General features: G+C 37.8%; 1 protein-coding gene across 3 annotated transcripts in view; it reads left to right on the plus strand.

Moving 5' to 3' along the window:
• TACC2 (transforming acidic coiled-coil containing protein 2) overlaps window positions 1-19,718 on the plus strand; it is a 154,419-nt gene that overhangs the window by 74,255 nt on the left and 60,446 nt on the right. For all 3 annotated transcript variants that reach the window (XM_087725921.1, XM_087725922.1, XM_087725923.1), the window contains 2 exons: window positions 16,083-16,231; window positions 19,459-19,509. In XM_087725921.1, the coding sequence (XP_087582047.1) occupies window positions 16,083-16,231; window positions 19,459-19,509 (200 nt within the window). The remainder of the gene's footprint in view (window positions 1-16,082; window positions 16,232-19,458; window positions 19,510-19,718) is intronic.

Below are 19,718 nucleotides of genomic sequence, written 5' to 3' on the forward strand. Positions count from 1 at the left end.
GCTTCACATTTGAAAAGGAAATGGAAGACACGTACAATGTTCCATTGAAATGGTGAGAAAACAACACAGAATTGCTGGTTTTTGAGAAGAATTAGCATAAAATGATTAAGGGAGATCATAAAAGACTTAAGAAAATGTGTAATTTTAAAAATGAAATGCGCAATGTTCTTTGTAAATATTTAAGTAATTATAAGTAATTAAGTCATTATAAATTATTGTATTTTTCATACCATTTTTTGCATTTCTTTATGTAGCTAAATTATGTAAAATATAATCTTTGATGGATTGTAGAAATAGTATGTCCAATGGAGTTTGATCTGGGCTTTAGAGGTACAGCGTTTGAATCCAAGTAGTAATAATACTTACAGTGGTAAAATGAATGATCAGGGCTGGAATGGTACCATAATGGACAGTTATAAGAGAGTAGCAGGAAAGGGTAATGAGTAAGATTGCAAGCAAGAGAGTAGTACTTCTTAAAAATTATCATGCTATATATAAGGCTGGTGGTATCAGATGGAAACTTTTGAGTCTTGTGTGGGTAATGTTAGTTTTAATGTTTAAACAACTGGTATGCACTTGGCTATTATTTTGAGTGGACCATGAGAGAGGACAACAGAAAGGATATCCTTCAATTATTTAGTTTCAGTATGGCAACAATTTTAAAAAGAAGTGTTGGTAATCTAAAAACTGCAAAGAACCATATGAAGTGAAAAGAATAAGTATACCTGGATAATTTGCTGTTTTTTGTATTTTGGCTTATACTCAGTGGTGGTATTCAGCCAGTTCGCACCACTTCGGGAGAACCAGTTGTTAACTTTCTGAGCAGGTGAACTGGTTGTTGGAAGAAATCATTAGGGCAGAGAACCGGTTGTTAATTTATTTGAATCCCACCACTGCTTATACTGTATGTCTTATAAAGATCTAACCTGATAGTAATAGGAAATTCATGAGGATGTGTGTTGAATGTTGAATGTTGATTTTATTTATATGCTGCCCTTTTCCCCCGAAGGGGACTCAGGGCGGCTCACAACTCAACCGGGGAAGGGGGATACAAACAAAAAATTAAAACGACACAAACAATGCATAATTAAAAACACACAACAGTCATACCAATTCCAAACGGGGGCAACAGTTCTTTAGCCCCAGGCCTGTCGGAACAGCCAGGTTTTAAGGGCTCTGCGGAAGGCCTGGAGGGTGGTGAGGGTTCGAATCTCCAGAGGGGAGTTCGTTCCAGAGGGTCGCAGCAGCCACAGAGAAGGCTCTCCTCCGGGTAGTCGCCAGTCGACACTGGCCGGCGGATGGAATTCGGAGGAGGCCTAGTCTGTGGGATCTAATCGGTCTAGTGGAGGTAATTGGCAGCAGGCAGTCTCTCAAGTAGTGCTGCATAGCCAAGGAAAGCATGTGTCAAGAAACATTGACAGAGCAATGCTTAGGAAGAACAGACCATTCCTCTGACTAGCTGGAAATGTAATGAAAGCGTTCTCTTGTTGAATCACAATCGTAGTGATGATGATAATAACAATGAAGATAGTGATGAGGGTGCAAATGATGATGAGGATGGCCTCTCTAAACAGACTTGCAGAGTGGCTATAGGATGTTGCAACGTATTGCTTGGGGGTGGGGGGTAGAGGGAAATCATTTGATGTATTTTTTGTGTGACAATACAGTGTCTTTGTCAATAGCAATAGCAGTTAGACTTATATACCGCTTCATAGGGCTTTCAGCCCTCTCTAAGCAGTTTACAGAGTCAGCATATCGCCCCCACAGTCTGGGTCCTCATTTCACCCACCTCGGAAGGATGGAAGGCTGAGTCAACCTTGAGCCGGTGAGATTAGAACCGCTGAACTGCAGATAGCAGCCAGCTGAAGTGGCCTGCAGTACTGCAACCTAACCACTGCGCCACCTCGGCCAACACTTGGCTTGTGCTCTCCAGACAACAGGCACTTTTCACCAAGTGGGAAGGCAGGAACTTTTAAGCATTAATCAGAGGTCCGACCTTAAAGTGACATTCCCTTGGGCAAAATGGGGTCTGTCTTGAGCAAATATGAAAAAGGTTTGTCAGGTAAGTTAAAACTACAATAAAAAAACATAACACAGAAGAATGTTGTAACCTGCCAAGAAAAATAAATAAATATATATCCTCTGAAAGACAGCTAGAGGCAAAGAGACTCCCACATGTATAGAAATCAAAAGAACCGTACATCTGTGGCCGTGGTTTTTTTTTTAGAGGATGCAGGAAAAATAATCTTAATTTTGCTATTATCTTTGCCCATTTTTTTGGTTACCTTTTATATTCATCTCATGCTTTCTGGGGAATTTCTGGGAGTTGAAGCCCTCATACTATTTTATAGTTGCTAAGGTTGAGAGACTCTGGGCTTTGACAGTGATGAGTTTTGCTATTTTCAGTGGTTGATCAAATCGAAAGATCGATGATGTTCTCGTTGGAAAATCTTTTAAGGGCTATTATATAAATCTATTTGTAGTTTTAAAAATGCTCTGAAAGATCTTCCAAGGAAATGGATTCTTGACAATGCTTATTCTGTAAATAGAAAATATCCATCTGATCGTTAGGGCATTAGACAGCTGCCAATGGGAAGACAATGAATGGTTTAGGATTTTAAATCCTGTAATCTATTAATTCATCAATTTATATACTGTTAGTCAGTGTTATTTAGGGGAGAAAGCAGTAATGTAACGGGTTAAAAGTAGGAGGATTGTTATTCAATAAATGTGTTACTCTTGTGCTAGAGAAGGAGAATATATTTTCGTTGTTTGCAAGTACAACTTCATCATGTTTATGTACTTACCTGACATGTGTCTCAATAAGCTATTATCAGAACAGTAGCAAAATAAACTTTTTTGAACAAGCAAGCTTCAAGGCAGTTTTTCTATTTAATTCCTACCTTCAGAGTAAGGTATCTATCGGAACTCTGAAAACCTGAATCAAGTGATGAAAAATGTAACGTTTTCCATACTTTATTTTGGAGAGATAGTTTTAATTTATACTTGGAGAGTTTTAAGAGAATAGATTCTGGCATGATGAATGAGGATAAAGCCACAGAATTTATTACATTTATCATTTGTGTCTTTTTAGAGCTGAGGGCCAGGGCAACTTTAATGCAATTTGAGTAGCAGTGGGACGACTGAAAATATTCATTTTTTTTTTATTTTATGACTGATAACAAAATCTAATAAACACAGGCTTAAATTTATAGTTTAATTCTGTGATGCATCTACTGTGAACAGTGTACTGTACTGTGGGAAATAGAATAGATAGATTTCATTTCATTTCATTTATTTCATTTATTTGACATTTATAGGCCGCCCTTTTCCCTGAGGGGACTCAGGGCGGCTTACAATTTGTAGGAAGGGAGTGCAAGACAAAACACAAAAAGAAAATGTGAACTATAATAAAATAAAACAATAAAACACAACATTCATTCAGCATTCGGGTGGGGGGAGATTAGGGGCTTATCCCCAGGCCTGACGGGACAGCCAGATCTTAAGGGCTGTGCGGAAGGTCTGGATGGTGGTGAGGGTACGAATCTCCACGGGGAGATCGTTCCAAAGCGTCGGAGCTGCTACTGAGAAGGCTCTCCTCCGCGTAGTCGCCAGTCGGCACTGACTGGCGGGTGGAATTCGGAGGAGGCCTACTCTATGCGATCTGATGGGACGGCGGGAGGTAATCGGCAGAAGGCGGTCTCTCAAATAGTCAGAACTAGATCAGAACTGGGCAATAGGCCCTGCTCCATAATTAAACTTTGTAATCGACTCAGTGGTGGGTTTCAAATTTTTTTCGAAACCTACTCTGTGGGTGTGGCCGCCTTTGTGGGAGTGGTTTGCCAGCCATGTAACCTGGTGGGAGTGGCCTGTCAGTCATGTGCTCTCTCTCTTTCTCTCTCTCTCTCTCTCTCTCTCTCTTTCCTTTTGTCTCTGTCCCTTTTTCCTTTTTTTCATCTCTCTCTCACTTTTTCTTTCTTTTTTCTTTATTTCTTTATTTCTTTCTTCCTTTCTTTCTCTTTCTCTCTCTGTGTGAGTCTGTGAGTGTGTGTGTGTGTGTGTGTGTGTGTGTGTCTCAGTGGTGGGTTTCAAAAAAATTTGGAACCTCTTCTGTAGGTGTAGCCTGCTTTCTGGTGGAACCTCTTCTAACCGGTTCGGTAGATTTGACGAACTGGTTCTACCGAACTGGTGCGAACTGGTAGGAACCCACCTCTGAATTGACTGTAATGTGCTGTTGTTTCTTGCAATTCTAAAGAGCATAAAAAAAATTAAGATACAGACAAACACCCCCCCCAAAATTCCATATATATTAACTAGAATGATTAAGGCTTGATTGGCTGACTATGTTGGATTTGCGGCAAATCTTTAAGAAAAGGCTTCGGAGAATTGTGTTTTGGATTGTGCTTCCCGTTTTATTTCTTCTTGTGTTCTATTGCACATAATTTAGAACTGTCTACTGTTACTTAACCACAATTTGTTATGTTAGCCAGACTCTTACATATGGATATTATTAACTGTATGTTGCTTCGACATGCATCTTCAAAATGAATGTCTTTAAAATTGTCAATGTTAGCCACAGTTTCTCAATTATAGATGGCACATCATGCTACAGCTCAAGAAAAATAGTAGCAAAAGCATCTTGCGTCTTACACCATATTCGGTGGGAGTACTTTGTTGGTATATATAGAAATATTATGCCAGACCCTGGTGTATTTTGATATCAGGTGCAGAAGATCAGATCCACAAATGAAGGTTCAATTAAGCTGAGTTCTTTCTGAAAGCCCATGCACAGGAATCTTCTAAACCAGTGATAGTCAACCTTTTTCTACCTACCGCCTACTAATGGATCTTTCTTGATGGAAAAATTTCCACCAGTTTTTGTGCAAGTGCGGAATATTTTTTAGAAAGGAGGGTGTTGTTTTTTGTTTTTTTTAAAAAAGAAATGTACGTACATTTGTCTTTTTATTTCTACTTTATGCATGTTTATAATGTTTTTAACTTTATAAAGTTTAATTAGAAAACAATAAAGTAAATTGAAATTGGCTTCACTAGTGGTGAGATCTTTGAGGCTGATGCTGCGAGACTAAATATTTGATATCTGGTTTGATTTTCATAAGGAACAAACGAAGGTCTTCTCTTTCGGTGATATTCAGATGGTTTCTCTGTTTGCTCATAATATGATTAACAGCACTAAAGCCTGATTCTACAAGATATGTGGTAGCTCTGCCTGTCCCTGCTATCAGTTTCCACTCCTCCCCTTCCTCTTCCCATGTGTTTGCGTGCACGCGCATTTTGGTTTATTGATGTGTGCTCTCGCACCTGCTCAAAAGGAGGTTTTAACCTCCAAAGTCCCTACCACCCACCTGGAATCCCGAAACGCCCACTAGTGGGTGGTAGGGACCAGGTTGACGACCCATGTTCTAAACTAACACTACCTCTGCTAAGAGTTACATAAGGGTCAACAGAACTGCAGGGGAATTGGATTCAGTTTCTTTTTGGCTTCCTTCTTTCTTTAGATTTTAGGCTGATTCAGTCTACCCCCAAGTTCTTTCATTACTTCTCTTACATACGATGATCAAATGCACCTCTCCTCCAGAACTCACTCCCCTGATTGAATTTAGTGATAAATTATAACTTTGTCAAATGCTTGATACAGCAGAAATGGGTTAATATTTAGAGCTGAGGTGGCACAGTGGTTAGGGTGCAGCACTGCAGGCAAACTTCAGCTGACTGCTATCTGCAGTTCGGCGGTTCAAATCTCACCGGCTCAGGGTTGACTCAGCCTTCCATCCTTCCGAGGTGGGTGAAATGAGGACCCAGACTGTGGGGGCAATATGCTGACTCTGTAAACCGCTTAGAGAGGCTGAAAGCCCTATGAAGCGGTATATAAGTCTAACTGTTATTGCTATAGTATTATTTGGAATTTTAAGTATTTCTGTTTCCATGCGCCTCACATTTTTCTGCATTTATCCTGCCCATTTCTTTCAACATGCCACTTCATAACCAAAGATATGTTACATGATCCTGGTTATAATTTTCTTCATGAGAAGCAGATGTAATCTATAAAGTTAATACGATTTTATATGTATCGAGGGACTGATAGTCTTGCACAGCAAGAGGCAGTCTACCATGTTAATACCCCTTAATCTTTATTCATTATTTTCTCCTATACATTAGTAGTATTCTTCATTGCTTGCTGCTGTGATTCGGGTTTTCCATATTCTGTTCAAATTTCATCTATTATCTGGTGAATACATGGATATCTGAAATTGCAGGAAAGAACAGACAGACTCTTAGGAAGGGAGTTTGTAGTGGAAAGAAAGGTAGAGATGGAAGTCAAGTTGTAAATGTACACTGCTGGGGTTGCCAAATGTGATGGAATGTGCTTTCCGTTAAGGTGGCGCAGTGGTTAGGGTACAGTACTGCAGCCACTTCAGCTGACTGCTAGTTCTGCAGTTCGGCGGTTCAAATCTCACCGGCTCATGGTTGACTCAGCCTTCCATCCTTCCGAGGTGGATAAAATGAGGACCCAGACTGTGAGGGCGATATGCTGACTCTGTAAACCGCTTAGAGAGGGATGAAAGCCCTATGAAGCGGTATATAAGTCTAACTGCTATTGCTATTGCTAAGAATGGTGAAGTTATTTACTATGTGTGACAAAAATATGATTTGGGTAAACTGAGTGATTATTTGGGCCCAGCTGTTTGTTGTTAAAAAAGTAGGAGATGTTGTAATATAATTCCTTGTGTAGGTGTGGGTCACCCATGGCCCAATTCATACCAGGGCATGCAGAGCCACGCTGAACCACACACGAGAAAACAAACTCCTAAAACTCCATAACATCCTGATAGTTCATAACATAACATCCTGAGATGTGCCCTACCAATGACGCCCAGGATTTGACCATATATAGACAGAACTTCCCTGAGCAGTAGATTAGAAATTGTACTTTTACAGGCTGTTTTTACTCACATGCTATTGCTCCTCCTGCCTTTGTCCTATCTCAATAAAAGGGGCTTCCAGACCCCAATCTTGGTCGCTCCATCCTGAGAAAGATCTTGTCCTGTCTTTTCTCCACATTGGCCTCATGGACGAACCACGGGAACATCACATTTGGTAGCAGAGGATGGTTACATCACAGCTGTTCTCATTGGATTTCTGGGTTTAGGAGCAAAGTTGGAATGAGGTATGGTGGGAGTTGTGACCATCATTGCCAAAGGCTCAGTATCTACCGATGGATTCTCTTGTATGCCATGTACCCAAAAATCTACCTGCCTGAGCTGTTCTTAGGAGTAGAACTGACTTTAGATTCTTGGATACCTCAATATTTATGCCACGCTTAGTCTTTTTAGAGCATCTCAGCCATTTATGATCTCCATAACCTCTGGGGATCTGTTTCAGTATTTTGCTGTGTTATTTGTAGACACTACAAATATACTCTGTACCTGGTATTTTGCACTGATACTTGTGATATATGATGGGGAGACAGAAGTGATTCTTTTGCAAAAGATGGCTCACCATCTGGCTAGATTGCAGTATTTGGCTTCTACCTTCTTTCTTTCAACTGCAGAGTCAGTTTGGAGAATCATTTTCTGAACCTGAAACAATTCCAGAATCTGTTGCTGGGTGAATGTACTGTGATGTTGAAATCCTAATCAAAGCTGAATTAGTGAAACAATCCTGAATTTGTAAAAAAAAAATCCAGAATCTGTTGCTGGGTGAATGTACTGTGATGTTGAAATCCTAATCAAAGCTGAATTAGTGGAATATCCTCTAATCATACCCTTGATTACTTTCCCAGCCCACTGAGCCCAAAAATTCTTCAGTTTACAGTACTGAGGAGTTACATAAAATTATGGCATGTATCTAAAGTGACAGTGATTTAAGACTATGAATAAGCATTATTTAAAATGGATTGGAAAGTCTGCGTGGTGAGACTGATGATAATAAAGATCTCCATTACTCAAAATTACTTAAGAGAGCTGTTCTGAGGGGTTTAGAAGGTTGACACAGTCTATTAAAGCTATGTACTCCACCTTTGAACTTTGTGGGTTTTTGAAAACTGCTTAATATATACATTTAAACTATCCCAAAAATATACTAAATCATATGTGAATCAATGAAACTCAAAGTTTTTATACCTCCAGAAAATCTGTTGTCATTCAGATATATTCTTTGCAGAGCCCAATATACTCCAAATACATTTTTTTGATGAATCAGCCTTAACCTCAGATCCATAGATACTATTCAAAGATTTTTAAGAACATGAATCCATTCTGGGACATTACTGAAGATTCCAGTTCTTTAGTCCATATCTGAAATAATCCAGAGATATCCACTTAAAAATATTCTTTAAAATGCTTTTGTCGCTATTCATTCTGTTGTTAATTGTTGCATAGACTGATTTGCAGGTTGGGAAAAATGGGATATATAAATGAACTTACTAAATACTAATAAATCTATTAGTTCCATGATGGACGATTATAATCTATAGGCATTTAAACACCTCAAGAGTGTTTTATCCAGGAATTTTCCTTCTTAAGCTATTTTTGTCTGGCTGATAAGTGAATACAACGAATCTTTTCAATGCTCAAATGAGAGCAATGGCATCCCACTGTAGAAATTGGACTTCGGAAGATGTGCCCTACAAGAAACAATGAGGTTGGCCATGTGACTTTAAAAGCGAAAGTTGGGTAGTAAGGCAAGATGATGGAAAGTTTGTTTAATGAAGATGAGTGTTATAATACTTTTTTCTTTGGGAGGAAACATTATGTCCAGAATTTTATAAGTTAGGCAGCATTCAAGTAGTCTCAGAGAAATAGATTGATGTGTATGATACTTTTTCTTTTGTATTGTGTCTTTTGTGATATTATATCCTTTTTGCACACATTTTATTAGGGCTATGTTTTATAAATAAAATTCATTGTTAGTTTTTGGAAATTGAGATTTTAAAATGAGGACTCAAAATATTCCTTATATTGTTTCTTTTGTTATTTTATTTATTTATTTATTTATTTATTTATTTATTTATTTATTTATTTATTTATTTATTTATTTATTTATTTATTTATTTATTTATTTATTTATTTATTTATTAGACATATACCGCTTCATAGGGCTTTCAGCCCTCTCTAAGCAGTTTACAGATTTTTAGCAAATTGAGTCAGCAAATTGCCCCCATAGTCTGGGTCCTCATTTCACCCACCTCGGAAGGATGGAAGGCTGAGTCAACCTTGAGCCGGTGAGATTTGAACCGCTGAACTGCAGATAACAGTCAGCTAAAGTGGCCTGCAGTACTGCACCCTAACCACTGCACCACCTCGGCTCCTTTATATCCTTTTTGCACACATTTTATTAGGAGTATGCTTTATAAATAAAATTCATTGTCAGTTTTTGGAAATTGAGATTTTAAAAGAAGGACTCATAATATTCCTTGTATTCAGAGTATGCAAAGAAAAAAGAATGAATATGGTTACTTTACAGTGTATTTCTGTGATGGCATAATAATAGTACGGTAAATGGTTTTGTTTAATCAATATTCATATTGGTTTCTTCAGAATATTTATGGGCTGCTGTTTAAGGTTCAAAGAATTGGTTCACTGACACTAGTGTATACTGAATTCAGAATTTTCATTTATGTCAGATACATGAAGGTTTAGCAGTACATTATTCTTTAATGTTAGCATACATTTTCTTCTATTTTCTATTGATAAAATATGCAGTTCTATTTAACTATGAAAGACAATAATATCATTGCAGTTAAACAGTGTGCTGTTATATACAGCATACTGCTTGGCTTCATTTAAAAACGTTTACTACAGTACTAAATTAATCCCTCTCTCTCCTCATGCTAATATTCTTGACCTAAATACTTTAAAAGGAAATGTGATTAAGAGAAGAGGATTAGGATTTAAGGCAAAAGTTTTATATAAGGTACCATAGCAAGAATTGTTAAAACTTTTCAAAAGACCTTATATGACATTTACTAGTAAATTCAGTTTTAAATTATCATTGTTCTTGAAAACATGTTTTGATTTATTTTACTATAACTTGATTTTCTATTTAATTTTTATACTTTCAGAGCTTTTTCCTTTGTGGTTATAAAAATTGCATCCTTTAAAATTTTTAAATTTTACATTTTATCAATCTTCAGTAGTCTGGAACAACATATAATTGGTCCATCTTCTCTGGCTTGGATAAGTACAGGAAATTGCATATTTAATGTTTATTTTTTTTAATCGTAATAGTATAGTACCACAAATTGAAGGTGCAGTGAAGAAGACCAATACTTGTATGTCCTGCTCAAGGAATTATTTTTAAATTCAGGATATCTGAATTTATTTTTTTAATGATTAATAGGCTGATGTTTTAATAGTAGTACAGTTGGTATGAGGAACTTTTTAGATCTAAAGGGTCATTTTTGGGAGGAAAAAAAATGAGGAAAAAGAGCTATAGCTTAAAAGTAGAATATATTCATTGTGTTCAGAACATCTCAGCTTTAGTTTTTCCTATATCCAAATACGGTTTCAGCAAGACATCCTAATGAATTTATTAGTTTCAGTAATAAACTGTAGGGCACTGTACCAGTTTTGGAGCATTTACCAATAACATACAGAAAAGTCTGCAAGTGAACAAGATGATCGGGCAACACAAATATTGTGATAGTTAACTAAAGCTAATTTGAGAAGTCTAATTTTTAATTGTAGGAACATCTCTTAATAGCTTTACGATAGTAGATGTATGCTGGTTCTGTCTTTTATTCTTATTTTGAAGATTTCTCATGTATTCTATAGACACGTTTATTTATTAGTCAGTCATTCATTTGGGTATTTAGACATTTGTTTATTTATGAAAATTTATATGGCTGCCCAACTCACCCTCAGTGATTCTGTGTGGCTTACAAAGATAAAAATCCAATACAAAAACAATAAAAAAACAATAACTTCCTACCCATTTCATCTGCCTCTGTTGCTTTCATGTGGAAAAGTTTCATTTTCTGGCACCGTTCCTACGTTACATCTCTGCAATAAAAATGATGAACATTTTTGCAGTGATTCTTATGCTTGTAACCAAAATGTGAGATAGATTTTAAAGCTGTTGTCTGGAACTATCCTGACATAAGCAAGAGATGCAGGATAGATAGATAGATAGATAGATAGATAGATAGATAGATAGATAGATAGATAGATAGATAGATAGATAGATAGATAGATAGATAGACAGATTAGAGAGAGAGAGAGAGAGAGAGAGAGAGAGAGAGAGAGAGAGAGAGAGAGAGAGATGTATGTGTGTGTTTGTGTGTGTGTGTGTGTGTGTGATATATATGATATATATGATATATATGATAACAGTCCACAAGTTTCATAAGCTCCAGGATTTTACTGTCTCCATGTTGGTTTCTCATCCCAGGTCAAAGTGATGTGGAACCATGCTCTGGCAGGAATGCCGGTCCCATAGCATATTTTATTTATTTATTTATTAGACTTATATACCGCTTCATAGAGCTTTCAGCCCTCTCTAAGCGGTTTACAGATTTTTAGCAAATTGAGTCAGCAAATTGCCCCCACAGTCTGGGTCCTCATTTCACCCACCTCGGAAGGATGGAAGGCTGAGTCAACCCTGAGCCGGTGAGATTTGAACCAGTGAACTGCAGATAACAGTCAGCTGAAGTGGCCTGCAGTACTGCACCCTAACCACTGCGCCACTTCGGCTCCATATACGGTACATCAGTGTTTCTCAACCTTGGTGACTTGAAGAGGTTTGAACTTTAACTCCCAGAAGTCTCCAGCCAGCATGGGAGAATTCTGGGAATTGAAGTGCAAACCTCTTCAAGTCGCCAAGGTTGAAAAACACTGATGTATAGGTATATCTCATCAGCTAAGGAAAAGACTTTCTTAACTCAGCCAGTTATATATCTTCATTCTTAAGTGATTTATTCTGTTATCAGTATCTTCTAGATACCAGGCAAAAAAACCAACCCTACCATTTTTATTGAACTTTACATTTTAAGTTGCTAACAGATAGATAAGGAACTATAGTTCTGAAGTCTGAGAAGGAGTGGTATGAAAGGTTAAATTAAACTTTAAACAAAAAAAAATTAGCTAGGTAACATTTCTGATTCAAAAACAAAAGCTGCTCTACGTTTTACAATGCAGGGTTAACTGAAATGAAATAGCACAATCTTACTTAATTTATGTGGAATGTGAATGGGACCCCTTATTTTTAATTTTATTTTTGGGAATTATGGTCAATGGGATTGTGTCTGGTTAAGAGAGATAAGTCATCAGTCTTCCTCTCTTTTTGTTTCTACTGCTTAAAAATTTCCAGATAAGCCCGAAGAAGTGCCTGTAGCATATATAAGGAGAAGAAAATGTTATTTATTAAGAGTATGGACAAAATGTAAAACAATAGTACATCAGATAAGAATGCCATCTTTGAACCATATGTTTTCAGCAAGTGTTTGAAACAGAACGTGTCTGACATATGTTTACTGTGAGGTAATATATAATGTAAACCTAACAAAGATAACCTTTGTAAAAAAAATAGGTTGTGCTTTTATTCTGATAATAGCTCTTATTGAAAATAATAGTGTATGTTGATTTTTTTTTAAAAAAAATGCTTTCATCTTTATTTAAATAGGATAAGGGATTAAGCAAAGAGATCATAAAGTTTCAAAGGTTAATGTGTCCAGGGAAGGTCCTTCGCTATAGTAGTGTAATTTTTATTTTTCTTCAACAGAATAAATGTATTTATGCTGATTCAGAGTGGTACTATATTGGGAAGTTGGGATGATTTACGTTTACACCTTGCACAAACATAGACTGAACCCCAAAACTATTTTTTTTAAATGTGTTTTGAGGAGCTATAATAAACAGCAAAAGTACGTCAGCTGCTGGCAATTTTACTTAAAATAAATGTAAGCAAAATGAAAAAAAATAAAAGGAAATTGGAAGAATTTACCAAAAATATTTTGGTTTTGCACAGATTTAATAAAGCAAGTAGTTTTGGAAAGGATGGCTGGTTCTAGACAGCTGAATGTCTATCAGTGTCAGATAAAACGTCACTGATATTCTGCAGAAATAACAGAGAGGAGAGAAATCCCTCAAAATCAGGAAGAATACCAAAAAATAGTTACCTACCACCTTTTTAGACATCCTACCAAAATCCCGACTTAAATGATTCATGTCGAAATGCCAGTTCAGGCAATTGTCCATTGTCATTGAAAAGGAATTCTTTATAGCATCCAGCTCATGGTTGTCCCAAAGGTGCTTTTTCAAGAGGCAACTGGACTTTCTGGTTTTTCTTTGAAGATATTTTGCTTCTCATCCAAGAAGCTTCTTCGGCTCTATAACTAGTGTTTTTCCATTTCATTCATAAAAACAAACCTTTGTTTATTTTCAGCTCCATGATATCCATAAACTCAAATGATAATTCGTTTTAACTTCATCTTTGTGGATCTTAAAATTCATTGTATACTATTTACTTTCAAGATCATTTTTACTAAAGTAACCTGTCACCATTTGGCATCCTACAGGTGTACTAGACACTGTGATGCCTTCAAGTGAGCTTTGATTTCTCTTGACTGCATGGACAAGTTTATGGAGTTTTTTTTAGGCATTTTCAGAACTGGTTTGCTATTGCTGTCTTCTTAGTGGTGGTTCCCCGACAAATGCGCGCTCGACAAAAGCACGCCCGATGAAACCGCGGCAACAAAACCGCGAGTTCTAAATCGCGCCGACAAATGAGCGCAGGAAGCACGCCGACAACAGCGCGCCGACAGAAGCGCGCTCTGAACCTAACCCTAAAACTAACCCTAAAACTAACCCTGAACCTAACCCTTACCTTAACTTAAATCGCGCTTCTGTCAGCGCGCTTTTGTCAGTGCACTGTTGTGGGTGCGTTGATGATGTCATGGTTTTCGCGACGTGGTTTCGTCGGCGCGCTTTTGTCGTGCACGCATTTGTCTGGTCACGCTTAGTGGTAAAAGTGACTGGCCCAACTGATTCCATACCTAATTCAGGAGTAGAACTCAGACCTCTCCTCTTCTAGTCCAGCCCCTTAACCACTAGACCAAAACCCATAATTCCCAGTATTACTGTCAGCCACTGATGGGGAAAGTTATAATCCAGAACATTTGCACATTGCCTTATGGAGGATAAAATGCTCCATCTTTAGTTATTTAATTACTTCTACCTTTGCATACTTCATTTATGGTGGTGTTTATCTTGTTCTTCAGTGTCTGCTTATTTATTTGAAGTAGTTTTAAAAATTAAGTTCAAATGCAGAAAATGGTTTAAAATATTATTTTAAAGTAGTCTAAATAATTTTATGGCAATAGGTGTGATAAAGTTGTCAAAATTGTCATATGTGATGAATGGGACACTCAGGATATATGAAATGAAGGTGTGAATTTTTTTTATTAGGAATTATGTCGGTGAAATACAAAAAAGAAATCCAATATTTAACACTACATATACTTACAGCGGCAAGGATCGCTTTTGCCCAGAAATGGAAAAACAAACTAAGAAAGAAATACAGGGAAAGGAAGATTCAGAATTCTACCAGATATGGGATAAATGGTATAGGTGGATGGAGGAAAGAAACAAAAATCAGTGAAAGAATATAACGACACTCAAAAATAATAGTTATGAGTAAAATAAGAGGGTTAAGAATGGTGAAATTTAAATGAAATACGATAGATGGGGAAATAATATAATGTGAGCGATATTGATTGATGATTGCTAATATGAAAAACAGGAAGTTCCTGTTCGCACTGTATTGTATAAATGTGGTGTATGTCTAATTTTTGTGTGGGTGTATTTTACATGTTTGTTAATAAAAATCTTTAAAAATTAAAAGAAATGATATACAAAATAAATATGGGACCAAGAAATTCCAGTTAGCCTATGCTTAAGATCAGAAATGATTTAAATTGTTTAAAGTAGGTTCAGCAAGAAGAAGCTAAGGTCAATGTAGAATGTTATTATTATTTTTATTTCTTTTTTTTCCCCCAATAGATTTTAGACTGTGTTTGTTAGAAATCCATACCGTGTACGGATTCTGGGAAGTCGGGGGGGGGGAAGGTGGAGGGGGGTTGGGGGAGGGGGGAGGGAGGGAGGGGTATATATTAGGCTAGACAAGAATTTGGTGGTAAACTAGAATTATTTTGATATACAAGAAATTGTACTTCGGTGTCTTACTGATTGAGGAATGATGAAATGTTTGCCTTAAAAAAAAATAAAACTTTTGAAACATGAAAAATTAAAAGAAATGAAGGTGTGAATGAATGAATGAATGAATGAATGAATGAATGAATGAATGAATGAATGAATGAATCAATCAATCAATCAATGAATCAATCAATGAATCAATGAATCAATGACTTTACTGAAAGCCAGCAATTCTGAAGAAAGCAAGGATGCTTTCCCATATACCGGGAATGTCTGTGTTTTGTGTGAACTGTGAAAAATGAATCTCTTGTCTCCATTAACAGTACTTTAGTCTAAAAGGTGAGACAGCCTCCAATGTCCACCTAAAGGCCCTATTTTCTTGTTTTGTAGGAACTCTCATTCAGCTGCACATCAAGGTAGATCTCTTCAGACTTGAGAGCATCATGAGACTCTCATTAAGATTTTGCTTATTAGGTTTGCTTTATGCTTGTGCCAAGAAAAATAAAAATCCAACATCCTATCAACAGATTCCATTAACATTGCTTTCTTGTTTGTCTGTGCTGAAGCCTCCTTTATGCCACAAAGGAAGGCTTTTTTTTCCAGCGCCTTTCACTTTATCCTGCCTGCATGTCTGCTTTTGTGATGTCTTGAAATCTTTTAGTATCAAGATTTCTTCCAAATAAAGTTGAGAACATGATATTCTGCTCCAGAAATCATGCTGCGAAAAAAAAAATGCCTAATAGTTTCTCAGGAGCTCTGAAAAAAAAAAGCAGAGGTATTCTTGCTTCCTTAGATAGGAGAGCTGTGCGAACTTTGCAAAAGTTGTTTTTGTTTGACTTGCTCTTGGCGGGGAGAAAAAAATAGTCATGTAACACCTTGCTTTTCCCTCCCTCGTTTGTTATGTGTGCTCAGGAGTTCAGACTCTGAAGAAGCATTTGAAACACCAGAATCTACAACTCCTGTAAAGGCTGCATCTCCGCTACCGCAACTCCCACCTGAAATTGTAGCATTCGACATAGAGGAACAAGAAATAACACCTCAGCTTCCATCAGAAGACCCAGGTAACAATTGTACAGTGAATAGAATGGGCTACTTTGCACATGTACAGTTTGAGCACTTGGTGAGCCCCAGAACGGATTGGTAATCCCAAGAGGCTTCGTATTCCTGAGGGATTTTGGTAGGTTGGTAGTACCAAAAGTGCTTTTTCAGGAGGCAACTGGACTTTCTTGTTTTTTTTTTCTTTTGAAGACATCTTGCTTCTCATCCAAGAAGCTTCTTCAGCTCTGGCAGGATAGTGGAGAATGGAACTGGGCATGGCTAGTCTAGTGAGGAGAAGGATCAGGGGAGACATGATAGCAGTCTTCCAATATTTGAGGGGCTGCCACAGAGAGGAATTTCCCAAAGAACCTATAGGCCAGACAAGGAATAATGGATGGAAACTGAACAAGGAGAGGTTTAACCTGGAAATAAGGATACATTTTCTGACAGTGAGAGCAATCAAGCAATGGAACAGAAGTAGCCTTCAGAAGTTGTGGGAGCTTCATCACTGGAATCTTTCAAGAAGAGACTGGACTGCCATCTGTCAGAAATGGTGTAGGGTCTCTTCCTTGGACTGGTGGTTGAACTAGATGACCTACAAGGTCCCTTTCAACTCTGTTAATCTGTAAAACAAAATGCATTCTTTTAGAGGGTTGTTGAAGCACTTGAAGTTTTATCTGTGTCACCTGAGTAGGTGGCCACTCCTGGTTCCTGTAGTCTGCAATTTTTACTCTGGAAATCCATTCCTACTCTCAAACCATTCAAAGGGAATTCATCCCAAATTGTATGGTTCCACCACAAAACTGCGCCCGACTAAACCGCGCCTGACTAAACCGCGTCGCTGATGTCATCAACAGGGCGACAACAGCATGGAGACAGAAGCACACTGTAAACCCTAAACCTAAAATTAACCGCTAAACCTAAACCTAACTCTAACCCTAACCCTAACCCCTTAACCTAACCCTAAACCTAACCCTTAACCTAACCCTAAACCTAATCCTAACCCTTAACCTAACCCTAACCCTTAACCTAACCCTAAACCTAACCCTAAACCTAACCCTTACCTTAAGTTGAATCGGCTTGCTTTCAAAGTGCTATTTAAAGCGCCCTTCTTTCTCCGCGCTGGCTGTTGATGACATCAGCGACGCGGTTTAATCAGGCGCGGTTTAGTCGAGCGCGGTTTTGACGGGTTACGCTCTGTATAGCTAAAAGTCTGTAGAGATTCTCAGTCATCTCTGTAATGGTTGTCCCAAAGGTGCTTTTTCAGGAGGCAACTGGACTTTTTTGTTTTTGTTTTGAAGATGTTTCACTTTTCATCCAAGAAGCTTCTTCAGCTCTGACAGAATAGTCAGAGTCAGAAATAGGAATGGATTTCCAGAGGAAAAATTGCAGACCACAAGAACTAGGAGTACTACTTAGGTGACACAAATAAACCTCCAAGTGCTCCAACAACCCTCTAAAAGGATGCAAATGACCAGCTGTCTGCAAGAAATATAAATCCTTCCATTCCCCGCTATCCTGTCAGAGCTGAAGAAGCTTCTTGGATGAGATGCAAAATATCTTCAAAAGGAAAAACAAGAAAGTCCAGTTGTCTCCTGAAAAAAAAACCTTTGGGACAACCATGACCAGGATGACTGAGAATCTCTACAGACTCTTAGCTTGGTAGTAGAAAGGTTTAACCATTAGCAATAATTCTGATTGAGAACTTGCAAAGTGACCATTGGTTAGCCATCAAGCTTTATTTTAAAGCAACTTTATATGTTAGTTAAAATTACAGATTATCTCATTACCTGTAAGAGCTTGTATAAACACATTTAAATTTAATATTTAAGTTTTGAGACCTCCTGATTCCTCTAGATAGAATTTAGAACTAACAAAAATTTAAAAGAAAATAACATATATCACAGAAAAAGGGAATACAGCTAGTCCTCAGCTTACGTCCACAATAGAGCACCACATTGTTGTTGCTAAGCGAGACATTTGTTGAGGGGAATTTCCCCCCCATTTTACAAGCTTTTCTGCCACAGTTGTTAAGTGAATCACTATAGTTGTTAAATTAGTGGCACAGTTGTTAAATTAATGTGGCTACCTCATTGACCTTGCTTATCAAAAAGTCACAAAAGGGAATCACGTGACCCCGGGACCCTGCAACTGTCATAAATATGAGTCCATTGCCAAGGGTCTGAATTTTGATCACGTGACCATGAGATACTGCAAGAGTTCTAAGTGTGAACTCTTCGAACTCTTAGAAAAAGAGTTTTCCAGTGCCGTTGCAACTTTGAACGGCCACTGTGCAAACTGTTTTATCTCGAGGACCACCTGTACCACTGATCAAACAATTAAATGCCTATTGGATGGCATTTCTTTTGCATATTTCACACAAGTATATGAACAGCGAAGATGAGAATTATATCCAAGCTGATCTCCTTAATAACTAGAAACTTTCCCCATATTTTTTGACTTCTTGTATCTGACAGTAATTTACTGATGGGATTCAGCGTTTGGGAATCAGTTTTGCTTCTCTCACCAATAGTGACTAAACCTTTTACTACTTTTCTACCTTGTCTAGCTGATATGGTGTACCTCAGGGTAGGAACTTCTACTTGCCCTCTCTATAAAGTGCTGGATGCAGTTCAGTGGTGGGTTTCAAAAATTGTTCGAACCTACTATGTGGGTGTGGCCTCCTTTGTGGGAGTGGCTTGCCACCCATGTGACCGGATATGAAGATGCCGATGACACTTGTCAGAACCACCTTAAATCACCTCACACACAGCACTGGCATGCATAAGAATAGGATGTAAACTTGTTTTTTAAAAGACATATTTGGTTTGCGTTAAAACAACTTCAACACACGCAATGTTCTGATTGCACCACAAACGCAGTAGTCATCCTTCCCTTTCACAGAGGCACTGAGTTTTATAAATATGAGCATGATAGTGTAGAATAATCATATCCAAGGACCAGTGGTGGGTTTCAAAAAATTTAGGAACCTCTTCTGTAGGTGTGGCCTGCTTTCCGGGTCCACTGGTGGAACCTCTTCTAACCGGTTCGGTAGATTTGACGAACCGGTTCTACCAAATAGGTGCGAACTGGTAGGAACCCACCTCTGATGCAGTTGCTGGAGCCCTTTTAAAAATTGTTAGTATAATTGTGTTGTTTGTAGTCAATTTAAATAAAACTGGAGCCCATTAAAACGTGCTAAGCTTTTGTCCAGACCTAAGTCACTTCTTGATTTTTTTGCATTTTTCAGGTTACAGTCCCAGCACACCTGACAAAGGTCAAGAGAACTCCGAGCCTCCAAGTAAGTTGGATAGGAATGCTGTAAAATATTAACCCCTCATTAGTTTCCCAACTTCCCCTAACCCATCCACCCTCCCCACATATATGTCTGTGTTTATGTTTGTGTACACAGAGAGAAATGGAAACTTAAGACTCAGTTTGTGCATCTTTGCTTACGATGAACCTTGGCTTCCGTTAGAATTCAGAGGTTTGGGATCAAGCAAGTTGCAA

This window comes from Thamnophis sirtalis, unplaced genomic scaffold, assembly GCF_051295495.1.
Source record: "Thamnophis sirtalis isolate CommonGarterSnake01/CBP01778 unplaced genomic scaffold, rThaSir2_p1.2 scaffold_11, whole genome shotgun sequence".
Classification (NCBI taxonomy): Eukaryota; Metazoa; Chordata; class Lepidosauria; order Squamata; family Natricidae; genus Thamnophis; species Thamnophis sirtalis.